The sequence below is a fragment of the Neoarius graeffei genome, chromosome 23, assembly GCF_027579695.1.
Source record: "Neoarius graeffei isolate fNeoGra1 chromosome 23, fNeoGra1.pri, whole genome shotgun sequence".
Lineage (NCBI taxonomy): Eukaryota > Metazoa > Chordata > Actinopteri > Siluriformes > Ariidae > Neoarius > Neoarius graeffei.
In genome coordinates this window covers 21,509,944-21,535,084 of record NC_083591.1, presented here as the reverse complement: position 1 = coordinate 21,535,084, position 25,141 = coordinate 21,509,944, and the positions used below count along the sequence as shown (strand labels likewise).

The following is a 25,141-nucleotide window of genomic DNA, read 5'->3' as shown; positions in this document are numbered from 1 at the left end:
ATATGTAGTGGAAGTTCATTATGTCTATATATAGTTCATTATGTTAAGTATATCTATTTTAAGTTCGTTTCTTAAGACAAGGATTTTTAAGATGTCACCTTGTTGACAGTTTCGGCGAGAATCTTCCGCCTTCTTCAAAACAGTCACCAGATGTCAAGTGGTGACGTGCCTTATCAGCTGATGTTACGCTATGGAGGCGTGAACGTCCCGCCCAATTTGACAGGTAGTTCACGCCTCCTGCGTGAACCGGGATGAGGGAGCGTACGAGCTGTCTCACACCTGGAGCGCAGTCCTGGGGGAGCGACCTGACAGCAGGAGGCGTGAACTACCTGTCAAATTGGGCGGGACGTTCACGCCTCCATAGCGTAACATCAGCTGATAAGACACGTCACCACTAGACATCTGGTGACTGTTTTGAAGAAGGCGGAAGATTCTCGCCGAAACTGTCAACAAGGTAACATCTTAAAAATCCTTGTCTTAAGAAACGAACTTAAAATAGCTTTAATAGTTAGACATAATGAACTTCCACTACACAATGAAAAGTATTTTTCCAGTCTCACCTGTGAAAGGTAATCCCATGTGATCTCGTTTGGACGGCAAACCTGTTGGTACAGTTAAACGCAGCACATGAATGAGGCATCTTTATTCTCCGCTTTGACCCATCCAATATGGCGGTGAGGATGACATATGATTCTATGCGGAAGGCGGTGTCTTTAATGGTCTGGAATAAATTGAATGCTACACGTTGATGGATTAATTTGTTCTTCTACGCCCTTTTTGAGGAATGTATTGTAGGACTTAAACCAACATCTGAAGAGGTGAGATCGCTCCTTTTTTTCCCTATTTTTGCTGGTGGGATTGACTCTGCCCTAAGAGCTATTCTCTCGCTCTCTCTCTCTCTCTCTCTCTCTCTCTCACTTTGCACCATTACACAATAAATATTCACAGTGAAAATATTTTGTAAGCGCGTTTCATGAACCAAGTTATAGGATTTGTTGACAACTTGCATCGAGTTCGTTACACTTCTACTCGGCGTGAAGCACATGTGGTTGTGACGTCATCGTAAACAAATCCGTTCTACTCATCCAGACGACTTCGCAACGGCGCTGTTGCCAGATCTTTCCACTCTGGAACCCGTTCTCAAAAGATTTCGTTTTGGGGCACCCAAAACGCCGGTGCCGTGTGGACGCCAGGCCGAAACGATAAACAATTTTATCGGATTCACCTGAATCCGTTGCTGTGTGGACAGGGCCTAAAAAGACTTAAACACTGAGACTGTCTGAGTCCCGAACACTACTTGGAAGGCTATTCCATAACTGTTGGGCTTTGTAAGAAAATAATCTGCCCCTGATGTAGCCTTCACTATCTGAGGTACCAACAGATAGCCTGTACCTTTTGATCTAAGTAGGCATGGCGGGTCATAAAGGACCAGAAGTTCACTCAGGTACTGAGGTGCAAAACCATTCAGTGCTTTAAAGGTCAATAGTAGTATTTTATAATCAATATGAAATTTGATTGAGAGCCAATGCAATGTGGATAAGATAGGAATGATGTGGTCATGTCTTCTAGTTCTAGTAAGGACTCTTGCTGCTGCATTTTGAACTAACTGGAGCTTGTTTATGCACTTATTGGAATATCCAGACAGTAAGGCCAAGTTTACATTAGACCGTATCTGTCTCGTTTTCTTCGCGGATGCACTGTCCGTTTACATTAAACCGCCGGGAAACGGGAATCCGCCAGCGTCCACGTATTCAATCCAGATCGTGTCAGCTCCGGTGCTGTGTAAACATTGAGATACGCGGATACGCTGTGCTGAGCTCTAGCTGGCGTCGTCATTGGACAACGTCACTGTGACATCCACCTTCCTGATTCGCTGGCGTTGGTCATGTGACACGACTGCTGAAAAACGGCGCGGACTTCCGCCTTGTATCACCTTTCATTAAAGAGTATAAAAGTATGAAAATACTGCAAATACTGATGCAAATACTGCCCATTGTGTAGTTATGATTGTCTTTAGGCTTGCCATCCTTCCACTTGCAAGTGGTAAGTGACGCGCATACCCGATATGCACTGAGAGCACACACACAGCGGCTCAGTCCCGAATTACTGCTCGTGCACTTCACTCGCGCACTCTGTGAGCTGCGCAGGGCCGGAGTGCGCACCCTCCAGAGGGCACTCGCTGTTCAGGGCGGAGTGATTTGGAGCGCAGGATGCCTGCGGAGCCGAGCGTATCCGTGTATTGGCGTTGCTGTGTGCAGGCGAATCGTGTATTGGTGTTGCTGTGTGCATGTTAATCGTTTTAAAAACGTTAATCTGATGATCCACTGATACGGTCTAATGTAAACCCCACCTAAGGCATTACAATAATCCAACCTAGAGGTAACAAAAGCATGAACTAGTTTTTCTGCATCATGTCACTACATGATGCAGAAAAACTAGTTCATGCTTTTGTTACCTACATTATGTCACTACATTACATTTCTTATCTTACCAATATTTCTGAGATGAAAGAAGGCTATCCTCATAATGTTATCGATACAAGTTTTAAACAAAAGACTGGAGTCAACATGTCTGTGAAGATTCTCAGTCATCCAGGTCATAGTAACTGTGGGTGGTAAAAGAGAGCAACTGGACTTGCTTGAAGATTCTTGAAGACGTTTCACCTCTCATCCGAAAGGCTTCTTCAGTTCTGTCTGACTAGTAGGGAGTATCAGGTATTTATCCTCTCATGGATGAAAAGCTTATCTAAGGTGTCATTGAGTCATCCTGTTGGTGTGGGTCACTGGGGGCTGGATGTGAACAGCCTCAAGAGTCGTTAGGGTGATCAATGGATTGCCCATTAAGGTGATCAATGGAATGCTGATTCTCTCTGTCCTCCTGTGAGTCACTGAAAACAGCTGGGTTTTGGTGTGCATTCAGTTGTCTGGGAAGTGTGCCAAGGACTGCATTGTAGGTGGCTGATAAATGATGTCTTATGCCGCTTTTCCACTACCAACGCGGCTGAGCCGTGCCGTGCTGAGTTGGGCTGAGTCGAGCTGAGTGGGGCTGTTGGAGTTGCATTTCGACTACAACCGCGCTGAACCGTGCTGGCTGGAAGTGGGTGGACACATTGGGTGGAGTTACCGAAAGTGGGTGGACGTCACGTGATGTTGTTAGGCGGCGCAAACAGTGACATCAGTGAGCTTTTAAGCGGTAGTCTCACGACCCGGAGAGTAAACAATAAACATGGTGTCGTTAGTGTTGCTGGTCTTGGTGCTGTGGCTTGTTGTCACCGACAACGCCAACAGATACTGGCAAGAGCGTATAGATGAGGCGAGGCGCATAAGGCTTCATAATTCTCATAATTCGTAATTCTCCTTCTTCCGGGTTTACGGTGTTTACAGATCCCAGCGTGCTCGCGGGGCGTGTGTGGGCATGTGAGGACACTCCTCCTCACCAATCAGTGCACAGGGGAGTGTCTGCTCACGCCCCCAGCCTCACTCAGCTCGGTTTGGCTCGCTTCAGCCCCACTCCAAAACCGTGCGAGTTTTGGGAGCTGAGCAGGGCTGAAGCGAGCTGAGTCGTGCTGTTCTTAGATAGTCGAAACGCGAGCCGTGTCGGGCTGAAGTGAGCTGAAGCGAGCTGAAGTGAGCTGAAAAAGGGTAGTGGAAAAGGGCCATTAGACCCCTACCTATGTTCAGCGATGGCCGTTCCAGGTTGACAAAAATGGCTTCTTTGGTGGGGTTTACATTAGACCGTATCAGCGGATCATCAGATTAACGTTTTTAAAACGATTAGCGTGCACACAGCAACGCCAATACACGATTCGCGTGCACACAGCAACGCCAATACACGGATACGCTCGGCTCCGCAGGCATCCTGCGCTCCAAATCACTCCACCCTGAACAGCGAGTGCCCTCTGGAGGGTGCGCACTCCGGCCCTGCGCAGCTCACAGAGCGCGCGAGTGAAGCGCACAAGCAGTAATTCGGGACTGAGCCGCTGTGTGTGTGATCTCAGTGCATATCGGGCATGCGCGTCACTTACCACTTGCAAGTGGAAGGATGGCAAGCCTAAAGACAATCATAACTACACAATGGGCAGTATTTGCATCAGTATTTGCAGTATTTTCATACTTTTATACTCTTTAATGAAAGGTGATACAAGGCGGAAGTCCACGCCGTTTTTCAGCAGTCGCGTCACATGACCAACGCCAGCGAATCAGGAAGGTGGATGTCACAGTGACGTTGTCCAATGATGACGCCAGCTAGAGCTCAGCACAGCGTATCCGCGTATTCTCAATGTTTACACAGCACCGGACCAGACACGATCTGGATTGAATACGTGGACCCTGGCGGATTCCCGTTTCCCGGCGTTTCCAGGCGTTTTAATGTAAACGGACAGTGCATCTGCGAAGAAAACAAGACAGATACGGTCTAATGTAAACTTGGCCTCTAACTCCTCGCTCATACCAACGATCCTCTCTGGCTAAAATGCATACGTTGCAATCCTGAAATGAGTGTCCTTTGTTGTTAAGATGAAGGTAGACAGCAGAGTCCTGGCCTGAGGAACTGGCTCTCCTGTGCTGAGCCATACGCCTGTGAAGCGGTTGTTTTGTTTCCCCAATATACGACTCTGTGCATTCCTCACTGCACTGAATTGCATACACTATGTTGTCCTGTGTGTGTCTGGCTATTCTGTCCTTAGGGTGGACCAACACAACATCCCGGTACATTTCAGACCCAGTAACACCCTGAAGCAGAAACTGGTCCACCCTAAGGACAGAATAGCCAGACACAAACAGGACAACGTAGTGTATGCAATTCAGTGCAGTGAATTCAGGCCAAGTTTACATTAGACCGTATCTGTCTCGTTTTCTTCGCGGATGCACTGTCCGTTTACATTAAAACGCCGGGAAACGGGAATCCGCCAGCGTCCACGTATTCAATCCAGATCGTGTCTGGTGCGGTGCTGTGTAAACATTGAGAATACGCGGATACGCTGTGCTGAGCTCTAGCTGGCGTCGTCATTGGACAACGTCACTGTGACATCCACCTTCCTGATTCCCTGGCATTGGTCATGTGACGCGACTGCTGAAAAACGGCGCGGACTTCCGCCTTGTATCACCTTTCATTAAAGAGTATAAAAGTATGAAAATACTGCAAATACTGATACAAATACTGCCCATTGTGTAGTTATGATTGTCTTTAGGCTTGCCATCCTTCCACTTGCAAGTGGTAAGTGATATGCACTGAGATCACACACACAGCGGCTCAGTCCCGAATTACTGCTCGTGCACTTCACTCGCGCGCTCGAGCATAGCCGAGCGTATCCGTATATTGGCGTTGCTGTGTGCAGGCGAATCATGTATTGGTGTTGCTGTGTGCATGTTAATCATTTTAAAAATGTTAATCTGATGATCCGCTGATACGGTCTAATGTAAACCCCACCTCAGACAACTGAATGCACACCAAAACCCAGCTGTTTTCAGTGACTCACAGGAGGACAGAGAGAATCAGCATTCCACTGATCACCCTAATGACTCTTGAGGCCGTTCACATCCAGCCCCCAGTGACCTCCACCAACAGGATGACTCAACGACACCTTAGATGAGCTTTTCATCCATGAGAGTATAAATACCTAATACTCCCTACTAGTCAGACAGAACTGAAGAAGCCTTTCGGATGAGAGGTGAAAAGTCTTCAAGAATCTTCAAGCAAGTCCAGTTGCTCTCTTTTACCACCCACAGTGACTGGAGTCAACAATCACACCAAAGTCTTTTACTGCTGCATGTGAAGAAACAGAAGGGCCATCCAGAGTTACTGTGTAATCAGAAAACCTACTTCTAGCTGCATGTGGTCCTAGTACAAGTACTTCTGTCTTGTCAGAGTTAAGCAGAAGGAAGTTAATAAGCATCCAGTGTCTAATGTCCTTTACACATTCCTCAATTTTATTGCAAATTTTATTGAAGATTAGGTAAAAATACCCAACTACTGCAGTTGCACAAGCCAGTGCATAATTGGTGCTGGTCCCAAGCTCTGGATAAATTAGGGAAGGGTTATGTCAGGAAAGACATGAGCCATTCCACCAAATCGGTGCCATTTCGGTCCCTAGAAAATTATATGTATAAATGCACATAAAAATTTACTTTAAAATACATTTCCTTATTACGCAGAATGTCCTGCACATTGATCTGATTTCAAATTTGATATATATAATTGTAAGGATTAATAAAAACTACCTAAAACACTGAAAAATAGCATGTGTTACCTGTCCCCGCACTCTAACTTTATACTTAACTATGAAATATTATGATTAAAATCCTTCAGAAACAGTATTTCTTTTGCACTGTTGTGTGACTGCATATCCTATCCATGGTTTAAATATATTTTTTTCGTAAGAAATCCACAACATCTTAGTTAAAATACACATTTTAGCCGTGTCCCTGGGTTTTCACTCAGTTCTGTTACCTAAACATATTACCCCATCTGACAAATTTGGAACATTCCATAAATCACATGCTTAACAGGAAGTTATATCAGTTGTGTCTTCTGAAGGCCATCGGAAGACCAAAAGTTAGTTCTCTCATTTACTTATCTGTATATTTGATGATTTTTTAACTTTGACTGATAAGGTCAATGTCAACATACTGTCCTGTTACTTAAATTATTTCTTAGATGATATTTGTTTATCTTAAAAATACAGATTTTTGGTAAATCACTAGAATGTGCTAAGTGTGGTCATGCTATTAGAGATGACGCCATGTGGCTTAATTCCATGTATTAGCTAATCCTAGGCTAAAAACTCAGTCCTGTTACTTTCAGTCCTGTTACTCATATAAAGAGTATGCAGCCATCTTTGACTTCCAAACCTTGTAAAAAAAATAAATAACGTAGCCTGAGGTTGACCAATACACATTTTGAATAGTTAAATATGTGTGTAATTATAATCAGTGTTGAAAAGATATAACAAATTAAGTTTAATTTGGGAGTGGTACAACAAGCAAATGGCACCCATTCGGTGGAATGTTCCACATCCAGTGTAAAAACCTATGCCAAAACAAATATGTGGATCATGATGATCTGCTTTGGCGACCCTTAATGGGAGCAGCTGAAAGAAGAAGAATGGGTTATAATTTGTTGGTAATGGAATGAGGATCATTTTTACATTTGATTATATTCTGATCAAAATAAAATTTCTGTATTCTTGAGTGCTTTATTTTAAGCATGATTATACTATTTGGAACTGATATCTTGATTTTTTTTTTTGTGGTTGTTGTTGCAAACTGGTTGATATACTGACAATTTTAACCCCATCAACATGAACATGAGGTGCATTCATGCCTTTTGGCAAATCGTATAGCGTTTAATAATACTAAGAAGTCTTTGTTCTGTTTTCACTTTGCAGTGGAATTAAAACTGAAAATCCAGTGTAATCTTTCAGTTACAACAGTCACCAACATATTAATAAGTACAGCAGAATTGTTCTGAAATTACAAGGGAGGCCATTTGCTTTACTTCTTGTCAACATTTTTTTATTAGAATATAATATGCATATACAGTAGTATTTCTTTAAGTAACATTCATGAATCATTTGAAGTTGTAGAATAAATTGTGTGTGTGTGTTGGTATGTCTGGGTGTGGAAGCAATCATGTATGTAATGGGAGCTCTAGGTCCAGCTGCTGGGTACCTGCTGGGTGGAGTTCTGATTGGGTTTTATGTGGACCCAAATACTACTGTGAACATTGACCAGAATGACCCACGTTTTGTAGGAAACTGGTGAGAGGCAGTCTTTTCAGGCACTTTCACATCTATTAGTCTGGTTGCTGAATCTGAATCAGAGCTAAATTGATTTTTTTTTCTCTAAACAAACTACTAAACCACAAGTAACTAAAAACTATTTATGTAAAAACACCAATACAATGCCCTCTAGAATTATTAGCAGCCTTCATCAAAATGCACAAAAATGATTGTATAAAATAAATATTGGAAAATTTTAATTATTGTATGTAATCAATTAGGATAAATCTTTTTTGTAACAAAATACATTCTCATTAACCTACTATTAATGTTGATGTACTATTTGTGTTGACCAGCACAAATCAGGAAATGGATATAGAAAAAAAAAACCCAAGCAGTTAGATATGGAATTAAGCACAATTAGGGCCATAACAAAAAGATTCACATGGCTGAAACCGTTGGAAATTGGACAGGAATTGCACATATAAGCATACCATCAGCCTGTTTGGCAATAAAACGGGGAATAAATATAAGGAAAACCACCTGATACTCACCTTTTAAAATATGTCAGTGGATCATTAATATTTTGGCCTTTTTATTTTATTTATTTATACCGGTATATTTATTTTTGCTGTTGATTCAGGGGCACTGGTGAATTGATTGTATCATGAACTCTGCTGAAGTCGTTGTTGCCTCTGCCAGAAGGTTCAGACTTCGCCATAGATAGAGCTTTTAACAAGATAAGTCAAACATACTTCCTAGTCCACACAGAAATTTCTCTTGCTTTTGATGGTGTTACATCTGACAGCAAATGAAAAAAATTATTATCTGCTATCTCAATCTGCTATTTTTATACCTTGAGGGTTTTTTTTCTGGGCTTAAAGGAAAGTGTTTAAAAGTGGTGGCCTCGGGGGGGGGGGGGGGGGGGTCAACAAAACAAAAAACCTTATACTAAAAAATTCTGACAACCTCAGCGATATGAACTAGGTTACATGCAGGTATAATGCAAGATTTGAATAATCTGAGTGGGCACCCAGAAAAATAATGTACGCAACCTGTCTCTGAATATGCGTAACTTTCCCCGTAGAAATACTGACATACCTTTTGGACTTATATTGACTTTAGTCAGTCAGCGCTGAACATGGCTCTACAATTATAGATTTTTACGCATTTTCATGAAGGCTGCCAATAATTCTGGAGAGCACTGTACATGGAGTCTCCCTTACATGTTAATTTTTCTTAGTCATTTCACCCACAAGATGTAAACTATGGGAGGTATTTTTATGTCAAACAAAATTAAACTTGAAACATGAAATTGCAAAAAGTACAAAAATACGTTTGCCATTTCTGTTCTCATATCTGGTGCCAGAATGAAATGAAATAACAAATGCAACACATCACTTTATGATTTAATTTTCATTGGTATTTTGTGGCCATAATTAAAATTATACAACAGTCTCTGACTTTGATTGGACAAGTGGTGTTCCAAGAATGCTGATATTTAGTAAGATGGCAGTGGTAAATTTCTCTGTGCATATCACTCCTCTTGTCGGAGTTTGCGACCTAAAATTCCAGGTCTAGCAATAGTTCATTACACTGAAACAGTTAATACTGCTGTCAGTTTGTTTGTGGACATGGCAAAATGCAACATACTAATCCAGTTATAGATTCTTTGTGATCTATTTTCATTGATGGCACAAAAATAAGGAAAATATTTGGCCATCTGAAATGTCAGTTATTTGATATAAATTTCTTGTTCATCGGACTGTTGTATAAAAACAACATCACACTCGCAGTTGTATTGTTGTACTGAATATCAGCATGACTGTGAATACTTTCAGCCAAATATGTAAAAATAAAGCAATCTTAAAACAATCACCTGTGCTTCAAGTGTATCAAGTATCAGTTTGCATTTTAGTAAAGTAAAATATGCATCCTGACAATCTGCTAATAACATTAATTCCTTGGCTATCTCTTACATGCTTTGAAGCATGTAAGAGACAATATGTCTCTCAATGACATTGAGAGACATATTGTGTCACTGATTGGCATTCAGAGTAGAAACCCAAGTTGGCATTACTTAATGTCTTAGCCATGCAAAGCATATTGGTTGAACTTGAAAATGAAAAGTCAAAGTGGGCAATGAAAATGACCAGCAGTGATCATGACATCAGTGGTAATTTGCATTGTCCTTTTCATTTTGGCACTAACAACATGTATTTGTCCATTTTAATTTTTAACTTGAATTTTGTCAAGTGTGTAGCCTATTGTTATGTAAAAGAAAGATGAAGTGTGCATTGCATTTTCATTTTGGCACTCTTTCTTACAGTAAATGAAAATTCATCAAAAAAATTAAAAGCCAAAGTATATTATGAATTTTATTTTTCCTGTTAGCATTTTGGTTTTAATTTTGACCAAAAAATACCTATATGATGAAGCAAATTAAATGATAAATTGATATTTTTATTTTATTTTTTACATGTGTTGCATGCCTATATGAAAAGAATGTCAATGCAAATGGAATTATTTCTTTTCATTAAATTTTTTATTTTGGCACTATCTTTGTAAATGCATGCAGATAAGGGAAACGGCATTTCTTCTCTCTTTCTTGAAGTCACTGTCTCTGTCATTGTAAAGCCTGGGTTATAGAACCTGAGTCATATCTCTCTGTTACAGTGATCAGTTCTCGTTCATAACATTTCTCTCTCTCTCGGCTTCCTTCTGTAATGTCCTATCTCTATCTTCCTTGCCCTTTCTTTCTCTACTTCCCAATAATTTTGTCTCAGGTGGAGTGGGTTTCTTTTCTGTGCTGTGGCCATGCTGCTAGTGATATTCCCCATGTTTGCCTTTCCAAAGAAGCTTCCCCCACGCCACAAGAAGAGCAGCAGGAAGAAAAAGTGTGTGGGGGACCTGCCAAGTGATGATGAGATGATGAAGGAGAAAAGCCAAGCTGTCTCTTCTTCCATTGGCTTTGGAAAAGATATAAAAGGTAAACCCTCAGTATCCAGCATCTAACAGACAGTGGAGGAGCTGTGTAAAGTGTTGTGTATATTGAGATCATGCTGGAGATATTGAATGTTTCTTTTTTTGTCACAAGAGGGCAGTATGTACTGAAGGATGGTTCTAATGTTTCATGTCACGTTTTTAATTGTCAAGTCAGTTTAATTGTCAGTGTATTTATATCGTGCTTTTCACAACAGACATTGTTGCAAAGCAGCTTTACAGAAAAATAAAGATTTTAAACATATGAGCCAATTTCATCCCAAATACATTTATTTATCCCTGATGAGCAACCTTGTGGCAACAGTGGCAAGGAAAAACTCCGAGATAGCATGACAAAAAAAACCTTGAGAGGAACCAGACTCAAAAGGAAACCCATCCTCATTTGGGTGATAACAGATAGCATGAATATAAATAATTTGCTTCTATAACTGTGTCCGATATGGTCACAAAATACAATTGTGCAACCAGGAAATTCATGATAGTTTTAGCTTCAAGTTATCAACTGTTCATTGATGGAGATGAGTGCAAGACTGTTCATGACAACTGCAGTCCTAAAGTTACGAAGTCAACTGGAGTCCTTAGCCATAAATGCATTACTATAAGTGTCCAAAGCCATCTTCTAAGTGCACCTTTCAACTGTCCATATGGGGCCATCCTCCATAGGAGTGATGTGTTGAGACTTCTGCCAGATGTAGGGCATCAGGATGGATCAGGCAAGTCCGAAGAGCAGGAGAGGTCAGCATCACTGGTGTCTCAGGATTGACATGTAACTCAACAGAGAGGGACAGACAGAGGGAGAGACAGACAGAGAGAAAGAGAGAGAGAAAACACAGGTTGTTTGGTGTGGTCAGTGTCACCTAATGGTTAAGAACAGTGTACATTTTGTGCTGAGTGCGAGCAGGGACTCCAGCAAGTCTAACTATGACAGCATAACTAAAAGGGGGAGCCAGAAGGTAACACAGTCACGAGGGAGCCCTGGGACATAGTGCAGCCAGCCACTCCACCATCAACAAACCCAAATGAACATGTGAGTGTGTGTGTGTGTGTGGGGGGGGGGGGGGGTGTGACAGCATCCCAGTTTACCAAAACACTCTATGCCTGAGGACCTTCCAGATCTACACCTTCACATGATAAAAAGCAATTAACAAATGGCTCGACAGAAAATATATGGTTTCAGCTTAAACTTAAACGCTAAGACTGTGTCTGAATCCTGAAAAACACTTTGAAAGCTATTCCATAACTTTGGGGCTATGTAAGAAAAGGCTGTGCTCCCTAATGTTGCCTTCACTATATGAGGTACCAACAGATAGCCTGCACCTTTTGATCTAAGTAGGCATAGTGGGTCATAAAAGACCAGAAGTTCGCTCAGGTACTGTGGTGCAAGACCATTCAGTGCTTTATATGTCAATAAGTAGTATTTTATAATCAATGCAAAATTTAATTGGGAACCAATGCATTGTGGATAAGATGGGGGTGATGTGGTCATATCTTCTAGTTCTAATAAGGACTCTTGCTGCTGCATTTTGAACGAACTGGAGTTTATTTATGATCTTATTGGAACATCCAGACAGTAAGGCATTACAATAATCCAACCTAGAGGTAACAAAAGCATGCACTAGTTTTTTCTGTCCAATGCAGTGACATTATATTTCTTATCAAGATTTCTGAGATGAAAGAAAGCTATCTGGGCAATGTTATTGATATGAGTTTCAAATGAAAGATTGGAGTCAATGATCACCCCAAGCTCTTTTACTGCTGCATGTGAAGAAACAGAAAGGTCATCCAGAGTTACTATATAATCACAAAACCTACTTCTAGCTGCATGTGGTCCTAGTACAAGTACTTCTGTCTTGTCAGAGTTAAGTAGAAGGAAGTTAATAAGCATCCAGTGTCCACATTCCTCAATTTTATTAAGCTGGTGTCTCTCTTCTGGCTTTGCTGAAGCACACAATTGTGTGTCATCAGCATAACAGTGGAAGCTAATACCATGCTTATGAATATTACCCAGAGATAACATATATAAAGATAAAAGCAGTGGGCCTAAGACAGAACCTTGTGGAACACCAAATTATACCTTAGTATGCATAGAAAAATCAACATTTACATCAACACACCGATAGCGATCAGTTAAAGGTCTCATTGCATCATTTTTTTCATTAATTGTGCGGTGGTCTCTAGTATGAATTCGCATTCGCCCTGTGAGCTGGTTTTGGTGAAAAAAATGCTGTGGTTCTCCTGTTTCAGGCTGTTCTAGTTTGGTGGAGGAGTGGGTGGCGGGAGAACAAAAGGATTTCAGCTCTTACTCATTAATATTCATGACATGTAAACGTGTTACCTCTGATTGGCTAACAGCAATCAGTAAACGTGTTACCTCTGATTGGCTAACAGCACTGTGACGCTACCTCCAGTGGGTCAGAACAAGCGGATGTGGGTGTCTTTGTAAAAACTGTTTTGATTGGCTATTATGGTCTCGACATCAATGTTTTGACCAATAACAATGTAGATAACACGAGTTTTACATCACATTCAACGAGATTTAAACGAAACTAAAGATGGCGACTTACAAATAATGTGTAAACATCGTTGGAGTTAATAAAGTTTGAACAGCATGAAGGAACATACCCCAACCCCCCGAAATTAATTAAGAAAAATTCTCAATGGATTTGGCATAATATAAAAAGGTCATTTTTTTACTCAGAAAAAGCGGAAATCTGCCGAAAAGCAGAAAACTCTCATCCCTGCCTAGCTTGTGACCATGTCATACATGCTAACGTGGAGAATATGAACATGCTATTTTGTAACAAAAACCTTTGAACAAAAAAATTCATGTTTTACTTACAGCTTGTGAGCTGGTGGTCGATCATCTTGACGGTACAGATCCAGGTATTAAAAACAACCTCGAAGCAAAACCACTACTGAAGGCACCGAAGTTTGAAAAGTCACTGTGGTTGAAATGATCAGAACACAGTACTAACGTTGCATTATACTTCGCTGGTGGTGTTCCAAAGATAAATTCCAACCATTTCTTCTTCACCTCTTCTATCTTGGGCAAGAAATGCAACGTTGATGTATTACTGCCACAAATAACACAGGCACAAACTTGTTCAGACATGTTTTCAACTTGCTGTTAGGTCCTCTTCGTTAGCTACTGACGAGATGGGCTCTGCTATCTCTCCTCGCGCTTAAATCCGAACTTTCTTCCCGTGGGCGGTCGCAAGCCAAGGTGGGCGAGGCCATGAATACTAATTTTCGAAGTGACGTAAGTTTGTAGGGCTTTTTCAGATTCGCTCGTTTTTCCAACTGTTTTCTTTCATAAGCTAATACAGGGAATGGGAGTAGAATTACATTTTCACATGCAGCATGCATATGCAACTCGGAGTGAACTATGGTATTTCAAAAAGAGCCAGTATTAAACATTTTTGGTGGAAGGGCACTTTTAAATAAGACCTGGGCTAGGGCATAATTTTGGGTAGGGACGCTAGGGACGTGTCCCTACCAATATTCAGCCACTACTGTGTAATCACAATCAATAAAACCGATGTCCTAACCTAAGCAATGATTATATGGCACACAAAGGGTTAAATGTATGACACTGCTAATAATCCCCCCTCTAACGTAGATATCATTCTCTGATTAGCTGCCTGTTTCTCGCTAACTTACATGGTTGGCTATCCCAGCTGTCACTCCATCTGCTGTAAAAGCAGCACACTTCCCACAGCAGCCGTGACTACCCGCCCATCAACCCCCCGTATCTCACACGTACACACCTGACCTACCCCACGCACCCCCACTCTCCGTCAGCCTACAAATTGAGCTGGACTTTGATGTCCATGCATGCTTGCCCTACAACTCACATGCTGACTTGAGTATCATGGATGACGGCCCCCCTCCCAAGAAATGAGACATTCGTTCATTCTTCTTCAAAGTCAAGAATGTAAGTGCAGGGTTTCCGTCGAGCTTTAAAAACGCAACAAAATCCTTTTGATGTATGGAAACCCTTCATAAAAGTATTGCTGCAGCTCCTTAGGCAGGTTTAGCAACGTGACAGGACACATCAGAGCTAGGCTACTGCATAGCTGCAGAGAAAAGGAATGCTGGAGCAATGTAACTTGGTGTTAGATAATATCCTTGATGAATGAATGTTAAATTTATAGACCTAATGGTTTTACAGAATGTAAGTAGTCAGATGTAGGCTACTGCATGGCCATGCAGATGTGCGACTTGAATTTCAGAATCAACAGCGTGACAGCCGCTGAGCCTGCTGCTGAGTCTGCTGCGTTCACCATTTTACAGAGACCTCTTTCTACTACTACTAGGCTAGGCTAGATACAACAAATCCATGGTCCTTTACTGCCACCTACAGATGAATATTGGTAACTGCAGCATGAACATAAAAAGTCACAAGCACATCTTGCAGTGAAAATCATAACACACGTTACGAACACAGAAACAGGCAACAAAAAGACATAATATGGAAAATGGAGGGGCAACAAAAAGACAAAAAATGGGGGGTATACTACAAATGCAATACTAATGTAATCATAATTATGCTATAATAAGCAATCACTAAATTATATATCCAAATATCATTTTAACTAATTTGAGCTTAATTACAGAATAGAAAATGCCACCAGTAGCACCTATTTATGAGTGTCTCAATAAGGCAGTCAGTGAATTTTGAGACACCCCCCCCTCCAATGCCAAACAATACAGATATTGAATTAAAAAAAAACAATATTTAATGCTAAAAATGCTTAAAGTTTGTAATTCTTATTTTCATGCATTTCTGTGGAAGAGACAGAACGACTGCTTAAACACAAATTAGGAATTGTGTGGTGTAAAAGTAATAAATCATCAGATTCTAGAAGATCATGTGATATTATGCATCCATGTTTTTGTGGGGAATAAATTATAGTCTATGTAATCAAATCAAATCAAATCAAGTTTATTTGTACAGCGCTTTTAACAATAAACATTGTCGCAAAGCAGCTTTACAGAATTTGAACGACTTAAAACATGAGCTAATTTTATCCCTAATCTATCCCCAATGAGCAAGCCTGTGGCGACGGTGGCAAGGAAAAACTCCCTCAGACGACATGAGGAAGAAACCTCGAGAGGAACCAGACTCAAAAGGGAACCCATCCTCATTTGGGCAACAACAGACAGCCTGACTATAATATTAACAGTTTTAACAGATATAACCCTCAACTGTCCTCATGGGGCCGTCCTTCACAGGAGTGGGGCGATAAAACTCCGACCAGACACAGGGCACCAGGATGGATCAAGCAGGTCCGAGGGGCAGAAGAGGCCAGCATCTCAATCCCAGGATCAACATGTAACTCAGAGGGACAGATGGGGGGGGGGGGGGGGGGGGAGAGAAAGAAAACACGTTGTTAGGTATGCCCTAAAAATGACAAGTATTAAATCTGTGTGGTAGGCTCGCAGAGACGAGAGTCTTTACATCAGGCATAACACACAATGGCATGTTAATATGGTAAAAAAATATATCATGACCTGCTCTGGCTGGATGCTTGATTGGGTGATGGGAGCACACTCCTCAGCAATGATGAGATGCAGATGGGACCCTTAGGCCTGGCCAAGACAATTCAGTTACATTTCACCGGGTCTGGGACATGCGACAGAATGTCTGACGGCCGATTCCCTGCAGGCTACGATAGCCAGTCGAGGTCCCCACCGTCTCCACCAAAAGATTTCCTGTTGACTCCATGTAACTCAGAGGGACAGATTTGGGGTGGGGGGGGGAGAGAAAGAAAACACAGGTGGTTAGGTATGCCCAATGTCACCTGAATAAGTAGGAACAGTATACATATTGCACCGAGTACAAGCAGGGACTCCGGCAACTAACTATGACAGCATAACTAAAAGGAGAGAGCCAGAAGGTAACACAGGCATGAGGGAGCCCCGGGACATAAAGCAGCCAGCCACTACACCGTCAACAAACTCGAGTGAGCAAGCGAGTGGGGACTGACAGCATCCATACATCCCAGTTTACCAAAACACTCTATGTCTGAGGACCCTCCAGATCTACTCCTTTACCTCATAAACACCATTAACAAAAGGCTTGACTAAACAGATATGTTTTCAGCCTAGACTTAAATGCTGAGACTGTGTCTGATTCCCGAACATTACTTGGAAGGCTGTTCCATAACAGTGGGGCTTTGTAAGAAAAGGCTCTGCCCCCTGATGTAGCCTTCACTATACGAGGTACCAGCAGATAGCCTGCACCTTTTGATCTAAGTAGGCGTGGCGGGTCATAGAGGAGCAGAAGTTCACTCAGGTACTGTGGTGCGAGACCATTTAGTGCTTTAAAGGTCAATAGTAGTATTTTATAATCAATACGAAATTTGATTGGGAGCCAATGCAGTGTGGATAAGACAGGCGTGATGTGGTCATATTTTCTAGTTCTAGTAAGGACTCTTGCTGCGGCATTTTGAACTAACTGGAGCTTGTTTATGCACTTATTGGAACATCCAGACAGTAAGGCATTACAATAATCCAACCTGGAGGTAACAAAAGCATGGACTAGTTTTTCTGCATCATGCAATGACATTAAATTTCTTATCTTTGCAATATTTCTGAGATGAAAGAAAGCTATCCGGGTGATGTTATCAATGTGAGTTTCGAATGAAAGACTGGGGTCAATAATCACTCCGAGGTCTTTTACTGCTGCACGTGAAGAAACAGAAAGGCCATCCAGAGTTACTGTGTAATCAGAAAACTTACTTCTAGCTGTATGTGGTCCTAGCACAAGTACTTCAGTCTTGTCAGAGTTAAGCAGAAGGAAATTTATAAGCATCCAGTGTCTAATGTCCTTAACACATTCCTCAATTTTATTAAGCTGGTGTCTCTCATCAGGTTTTGCAGAGACATACAACTGTGTGTCATCAGCATAACAGTGGATATAGCATAACAATGTAATAATTTTGTCCTTTTTGGCTAGCCCTTTTTGCTGAGGCTACAGCCTTACCATGAAACTCTACAGTCATTCTATCCCTAATTTGTTCATATGTCATGCATCAACATATTTTTGTAAGGTGACAGACAGCAGAGAGGCTGGAGTAGATGAAAGACAGTGCAGAGAAGGTAGAGGAAGAGAGGCAGGAAGAGAAAGAGGAGCAGAGGCTGAAGGAGAGGATGGAGGAGGTAGAGGAGGGGAATCCACAGCTGGAGGAGATAGAGGAGGAGATGGAGAAGCGGAAAGAGAGGTTGGAAATTCACAGGTGAAGTTAATGATGGATATGTCAGTCATGAGATTCAGCCCCACTGTGGCAAATGTTTGTTAGTGTGATGTTGATCTGAATAACAATGCTTCACCCATGTGGCTTTAAAATCAGAGTTTCATGTCAAGGCTGGTTTTCTAAGAGGCCTCGTCATGTATTACTGGTAGTGTGTATGTGTTTACAGTAGTTGCAATAGAGTTGATACCGGTAAATTTGCATTGTGGTAGCCTTTCGGAAGCTCTGCCTTGGATCACTTTTGTGTCCCCACCAATGTCAAAATCAAAGTTACTCCCTTGGACCTGGGTGGCACAGTGGTTTCTGTTGCCTCATGGCAAGAAGGTTCTGGGTTTGAGCCCAGTGGCCAATGGGGGCCTTTCTGTGTGGGGTTTGCATGTTCCCCCTGTGTCTGTGTGGATTTCCTCCGGGTGCTCTGGTTTCCCCCATAGTCCAAAGACATGCAGATTAGGCTAATTGGTGGCTCTAAATTGACCGTAGGTGTGAATGTGAGTGTGAATGGTTGTTTGTCTCTATGTGTCAACTGTGAGATTATTTGGAGACTTGTCCAGGGTGTACCCCACCTCTCGCCCATAGTCAGCTGGGAAAGGCTCCAGCTTGCCCACGACCCTGCACAGGATAAACAGTTGGATAATGAATGGATAAATAAAACCTGAGCTAGGAGAGGGCCATTCCCTTAACTCCCACAACATTTTCTCGTCTATCAAGGAGACTGGTATGATCAGTGGTGTCAAAGGCTGCACAAAGATCAAGCAATACAAGCAGGGAGACACAGCCCTGATCATAGGCCAATAGGAAGTCATTTACTACTTTAACCATTGCTGTATCGATGCTATGATGAGGTCTAAGGTGGGGTTTACATTAGACCGTATCAGCGGATCATCAGATTAATGTTTTTAAAACGATTAGCGTGCACACAGCAACACCAATACACGGATACGCTCGGCTCCGCAGGCATCCTGCGCTCCAAATCACTCCGCCCTGAACAGCGAGTGCCCTCTGGAGGGTGCGCACTCCGCCCCTGCACAGCTCACAGAGCGCGCAGAGTAGTGCACAAGCAGTGATTCGGGACTGAGCCGCTGTGTGTGTGATCCCAGCGCATATCACTTGCCACTTGCAAGTGGAAGGATGGCAAGCCTAAAGACAATCATAACTACACAATGGGCAGTATTTGCATCAGTATTTGCAGTATTTTCATACTTTTATACTCTTTAATGAAAGGTGATACAAGGCGGAAGTCCGCGCCGTTTTTCAGCAGTCGCGTCACATGACCAACGCCAGCGAATCAGGAAGGTGGATGTCACAGTGACGTTGTCCAATGATGACGCCAGCTAGAGCTCAGCACAGCGTATCCGCGTATTCTCAATGTTTACACAGCACCGGAGCTGACACGATCTGGATTGAATACGTGGACCCTGGCGGATTCCCGTTTCCTGGCAGTTTAATGTAAACGGACAGTGCATCCGCGAAGAAAACGAGACAGATACGGTCTAATGTAAACTTGGCCTAAATCTTGAGTGATACATTTCATGGATGTTTTTCCTATGTAGCATAAGTGCTGTGCTTTTTCTAGGATCTTGGAGATAAAAGGGAGGTTTGATATTGGCCTATAATTGGATAGCTGACCGGGGTCTAGGTCAGGTTTTTTAATCAGGGGTTTGATAACTGCTAGTTTAAAGGATTTGGGTATATAGCCAATTCCAAGGGAAGAACTGATTATTTTTAGAAGAGGTTAAATTACTTCTGGTATTATCGGTTTGAAGAGTGGTGTAGGTAAGGGATTGTGGCAGTGAGGGTGTGGTCGAGCGTCAGCTGTGAATGGTGAAGTCAGGTTGATTCAGCAGGTAACAGGTGATGAGTTACACCTGTGTCTAATTACTGGCTTTATATTAATGTGTGTCTCTGTGTGTCTTGCAGATAGCCAGTAACAAGAGGAGAGCTGAGTTCCTCAGCACGTGTGGTGTGTCAGCAGTCACTGAAAAGTCAGAAATAGAAAATAAACGCACCTGTTCTGAAACTTGCATCCCAGTTCCTCTTTATCCCAAACACAAAGTTGTTACAGGGATCTAGTACACAAGTTGAATATTTTGATGTGGAAATTAGTTCAGCTTCTCTAAGGGGAGTAAAACATTCTAATTGCTGAGCTGATACAGTTATATTGTTAACTACACGGTTACTTAAATTGCCTGGCCTTAAATTAGTTGTTTGAATTTTTTGTCCAATATTTTCAATTTTGCCACTGGAAAAAAAATCATGAAGTCGTTTCTATTACATATTTCAGGTGTGCATGTGTCTATGGTGGTATTTTTCCAAGTTAATTTTGCTGCAGTATTAAAAATAACCTAGGGTTATTTTTGTTATTCTCTATTAGGGTGGAGAGATATGGTGATCTAGCAGCACTAAGAGCTTTTCTATACTTCAAGAGGCTCTCCTTCTATGCTAATTTGAACACTACCAATTTTGTTTGATGCCATTTACGTTCTAATTTTCAAGTGGTCTGTTTTAAGGTGCGAGTGTAATTGTTATACCAGGGTGCTAGGTTTTTCTCTCAAATAATTTTAAGTGGAGCTGCATTATCTGAAATATAGCGGAATGTTGACTCAAAGCATTCAGTTGCCTGGTCCAGTTCTGTGGGGTCTGACGGTGAGCCATTCAAACTTGATAACTCTGGGAGACTATTGATAAAACTTTGTGCTGTAGTTGATGTGAATGTACGTTTAACATAGTAGCATGGCAAGGTGCATATTATTGCTCTGACGTATTTTGAATAAGATGAGATAATGATCGGAGTTAGCGTCAGACTGTGGAAGAGTGATCTACTGTATATTTTCTATATTTAATCCGACTGTTAGTATTAGTGTGACCACCATTATGAGTAGGGCCCATGACATTCTGATTAACCCCTACTGAATCTAGAATGGACATGAACACTATTTTCAGAGGGTCTTCTGGGTTATTGAAGTGAACATTAAAGTCTCCAACAACTAAGGCTTTGTCTGAGGAAATAACCAGATCTGAGATGAAATCTGCAAATTCAGAAAGAAATTCAGAATATGACCATGGGGGCCTGTAAATAATAAATAACAGAATTGTCTGTTGATTTATTCTTTGATGCTACATATGTTATATTAGTATGAAGAACTTCAAACATATTCAATTTATGAACAGGTTTTTGTCTTACACCTGGATAATCATTATCAATAACCGTGATGCCTCCTCCTCTGCCAGTTAGACGAGGCTGATATATATAACTGTATCCAGGAAGACTGGCTTCATTTAAAGCTACATACTCATTTGGTTTAATCCATGTTTCTCTTAAACACAGTACATTAAACTCCTGATCAGTAAAAAGTTCATTAACAACTAGTGCTTTAGACGTAAGCAATCTAATATTTAATAGTCCTACCTTTAGATCAAAGGTGCTGGTGGTGGCTGTACAGTCAGTATGATCTAATTTTATATTAATTAGATTACTAGAAAAAACTGAGTATTTCTACTTTTTTGTATAGCTTGGGGAACAGACACAGTCTTGACATAGTGGAACCTGAGTGACAACTCTGTGCAGCTAGCAGTCAGTCAGTTTAGCCTGATTGTCTGCTTCCTGGCCTTAGCGCTGGTTTGTCACAAGTTGACTAGGCCTGTTCTGAAGACTATGAGCTATGCTGCAAGAAATGAGAGCAGCACCTTCCTGAGTGAGATGGATAATGTCCTGCCCTAACAGGCCAGCCTTGGCCTCAAAACTACTCCAATTATCTATAAAGCCCAATTATCAGGGGTAGGTTTCCCAATAAGCCCTTTAGAGCTAAAGAGCGGAGGGACTTTCTTAAGCAATGAATGTTGTCTCTGTACGTGGTTTTCTCGAACTCACTCGTAAGGAGTCTGAAGAGCAACAGGACAAAGAAAGTCTTTATAGTGCGTGGCCCCGATATAGGCATTAGTAGTTGCTAAATCCAGTCGATAAGGTCACATGGCATTTGTTTTTAACCAAAATCTAATGAAATATAAAGTGTATAGTATCATCTGGAAGTATTACATATACAATGTGGTAATTAATGAAACTATTTTACGTTTTTGGACATTTTTTTTTATTCCAAGCATGTTTTTAATTAAATGAACAAACGTTCACACGAAGGAATGAGCACATAAGCTAAATAATTAAGTAAATGTGTTCCCCGTTCTCGCTCATTTCACTGTTACCCCCCCAATTATGCACTCAGGATTATTTCAACTGTTATCCATAATGCCAAGTAGGCAATGTTCTCCCTTGTAAGTGTGCACACGCAGAGAGAGAGAGAGAGAGAGAGTTTTGATCTGTGTGTCTACCTGAGGAAATTGAATTGACCTCTTTTATTTATATACAGGGCTTGAAATTCGCGGTGGTCTGGTCACCCGAGGCGACTTAATTTGTCATTTGGCGGGTAATTCCTGTCACTAGCCAGCCCGGCTGACTAGTTGAAAATAAAAAAATATATATGAAGCGAAGATTCAGACACACCGTCAACTAAAGCCGCCACATATTAAGCGTGTGCCGTGTCTGTGTTAATCGATGTGTTTACCTGCAGGACGGAAAATACAGAAGAATTCCGAATCATATTGTGTACGAGTCAGGCTGTCGGTTTTTTCACTACTGCGCATGCATATAACACATCTCGTTGAATATCACGGTAATCATGTGTAGTATTGGACCAGGTGGGTGGAGCACAGAAGCACGGCAGGCCAGAACTGAGTTCTCAATGAACTATTTATTGCTAGCTTTTCAGCCTTTTATCACTTCCCAGCTGCACGCGCACACACACACACACACACGTTCTGGTTGGGGAGAGAGAGCTCCCTTTCTCTGCTCTCCTCTCCTTTTAAAGGGCGCGGTCACTGGGGAAGACACACAAACACAGGTTAATCCCCATCAGGTGCAATGATTCCACCACTTACCTTCCCTGACTCCGCCCTCCATTCACAGACCGACGCTTGGCCAAGCCCCTGCTGCCACATCACGTTGTCAAATTCAATAGATGTGGCCACATTATCGCCCATTTAAACACGTGTTTTTGTTGTTGTTTACATCTACATCTGCCAAAGCTACGTTGCGATGTGGAATTTTCTGAAAGGTGTACAGAAATCGCCAGAGACGGGGACAAAGCGACCTCAGTCTGGAGAGGAGAAAAAGGCCGCCGATAAAGCTTACGAGAAGGAGAAACGACAAAGGACTTGTAAGCAAACGTGGGAGCAGGGTAGTCCTTGGCTGCAATACGATTTTTATGGAATAATTAATTTTTTTCAAGTTGATTCCTAGTCAATATGAAGCTCCTAATGTTTTCTCTCTCATAAATGGTTAAATACAGAAAGCATGTTGGACATATTTTGGGTGCTGTAGTCATGATAGTAAGTATATTTGTTTTCAATACTCATACACCAAGTTGCCAAGTTTTCCAATATATTATTATTTGTTGATATTATATTATGGTGCTCTGTGTTGTTCTCATTTATGTATTTAACAACAGTATCAAAATACTCGGGTCTTGAAATAAATGCACATTAGTCATGAACAATGGTAACTACTCTCTTTTGCGTTATTTTTGACAGAAGTAAAATTCATACATGAACAAATTTTGGCTAGTTGATTTTCTGCTTGGCTAGTTACTTTGGAAGGTAACTAGTCCGGCTGGCTGGTGTAAAAATATATGAATTTCTAGGCCTGATATATATATATATACACACACACACACACACACACACACACAGTGTATGTGTGTGTGTATATATATATATATATATATATATATATATATATATATATATATATATATATATATATATAATGTACATGTGTATGTATAAGGTCAATTCAATCTCCTTAGGTACACACTACACACAGATCAAAACCTCTCTCCCTCACACACACACACTTACACTTAGAGGTGCAGAAATGTCTCTCATTTATGACACTAAATTAATCATTCGCCTAATTAAGTTGAATTTGATTAAAATATGGTGATATCAATGTGACATTATGATATCCATATGTAATTCCATAACATTGAAATATATTCATAATGTTTTGCATATATTTATTTAATAATTAACTCAATGTCTTTGCAATGTACAAGAAAAATAATTTAAGACTGGCGGCATATTCAACACCAATTTTCCCCGTTGACTGTGAAAGTCCCTCAGGGGCGCATGCGCATTCTGTGTATTCGGCTGTGAGCGAGTCGCTCTTTGTTTTGAACGAATGGTCCAGGTCCCTCGTAAATTCCAAGCAAACTAAGGCTACATCCACACGACAACGGCAACGAGATGTTATTTAAAAATATATCGCGTCCAAATGGGCAACAATCAGTAAAATATCAGGTCCATATGGCAACGCAACGCTTGCTGAAAACGATGCAATACACATGCCACACCTCTAGGGGCGCTGTAAGACGGTCCCTTCGGAGACACCAGAACAGTAGAAGTAAGGACGCATGCGCATAAACTATTATGCGCGAGACTTCATATTAGCCACAAAGTCAGGAAAATCTGTTTGTAAAATTACATTATAATGACCAAATACAATGAAAAGCATTTTTCCAGTCTCACCTGTGAAAGGTAATCCCATGTGATCCCGTTTGGACGGCAAACCTGTTGGTACAGTTAAACGCAGCTAATCTTTATTCTCCGCTTTGACCTCTCCAAAATGGCGGCGAGGATGACGTATGATTCTACGCGGAAGGCGGCGTCTTTAATGGTCCGGAATAAATTGAATGATACACGTTGATGGATTAATTTGTTGTTTCTCACCTGTGAAAGGTAATCCCATATGATCTCGTTTGGACGGCAAACCTGTTGGAACAGTTAAACGCAGCTAATCTTTATTCTCCGCTTTGACCTCTCCAAAATGGCGGCGAGGATGACGTATGATTCTACGCGGAAGGCGGCGTCTTTAACCCTTTGGTGACTGACCCCTTGAAAATGGTTCCTCCAGGAACCATTAAACGTTTTTAAACATTTCAGTTGTCAAGACAACGGAAAAACTAAAATACAAGAGCATTTTGTTTTGTGCACAAGAGCATTGTGATGTATCTTTCTGTTTTTGTATTTTAGTTTTTCCGTTGTCTTGACAACTGAAACGTCATCGTTCCTGGAGGAACCATTTTCAAGGGGTCAGTCACCAAAGGGTTAATGGTCC

At 41.4% G+C, this 25,141-nt stretch overlaps 1 protein-coding gene across 1 annotated transcript in view; it reads left to right on the top strand.

Moving 5' to 3' along the window:
• The window catches only part of LOC132871183 (solute carrier organic anion transporter family member 5A1-like), a 114,782-nt gene that overhangs the window by 52,674 nt on the left and 36,967 nt on the right, over nucleotides 1-25,141 (top strand). Inside the window, exons 3-4 of the mRNA XM_060905289.1 lie at nucleotides 7,624-7,756; nucleotides 10,504-10,706. Coding sequence (XP_060761272.1) covers nucleotides 7,624-7,756; nucleotides 10,504-10,706 — 336 coding nt within the window. The remainder of the gene's footprint in view (nucleotides 1-7,623; nucleotides 7,757-10,503; nucleotides 10,707-25,141) is intronic.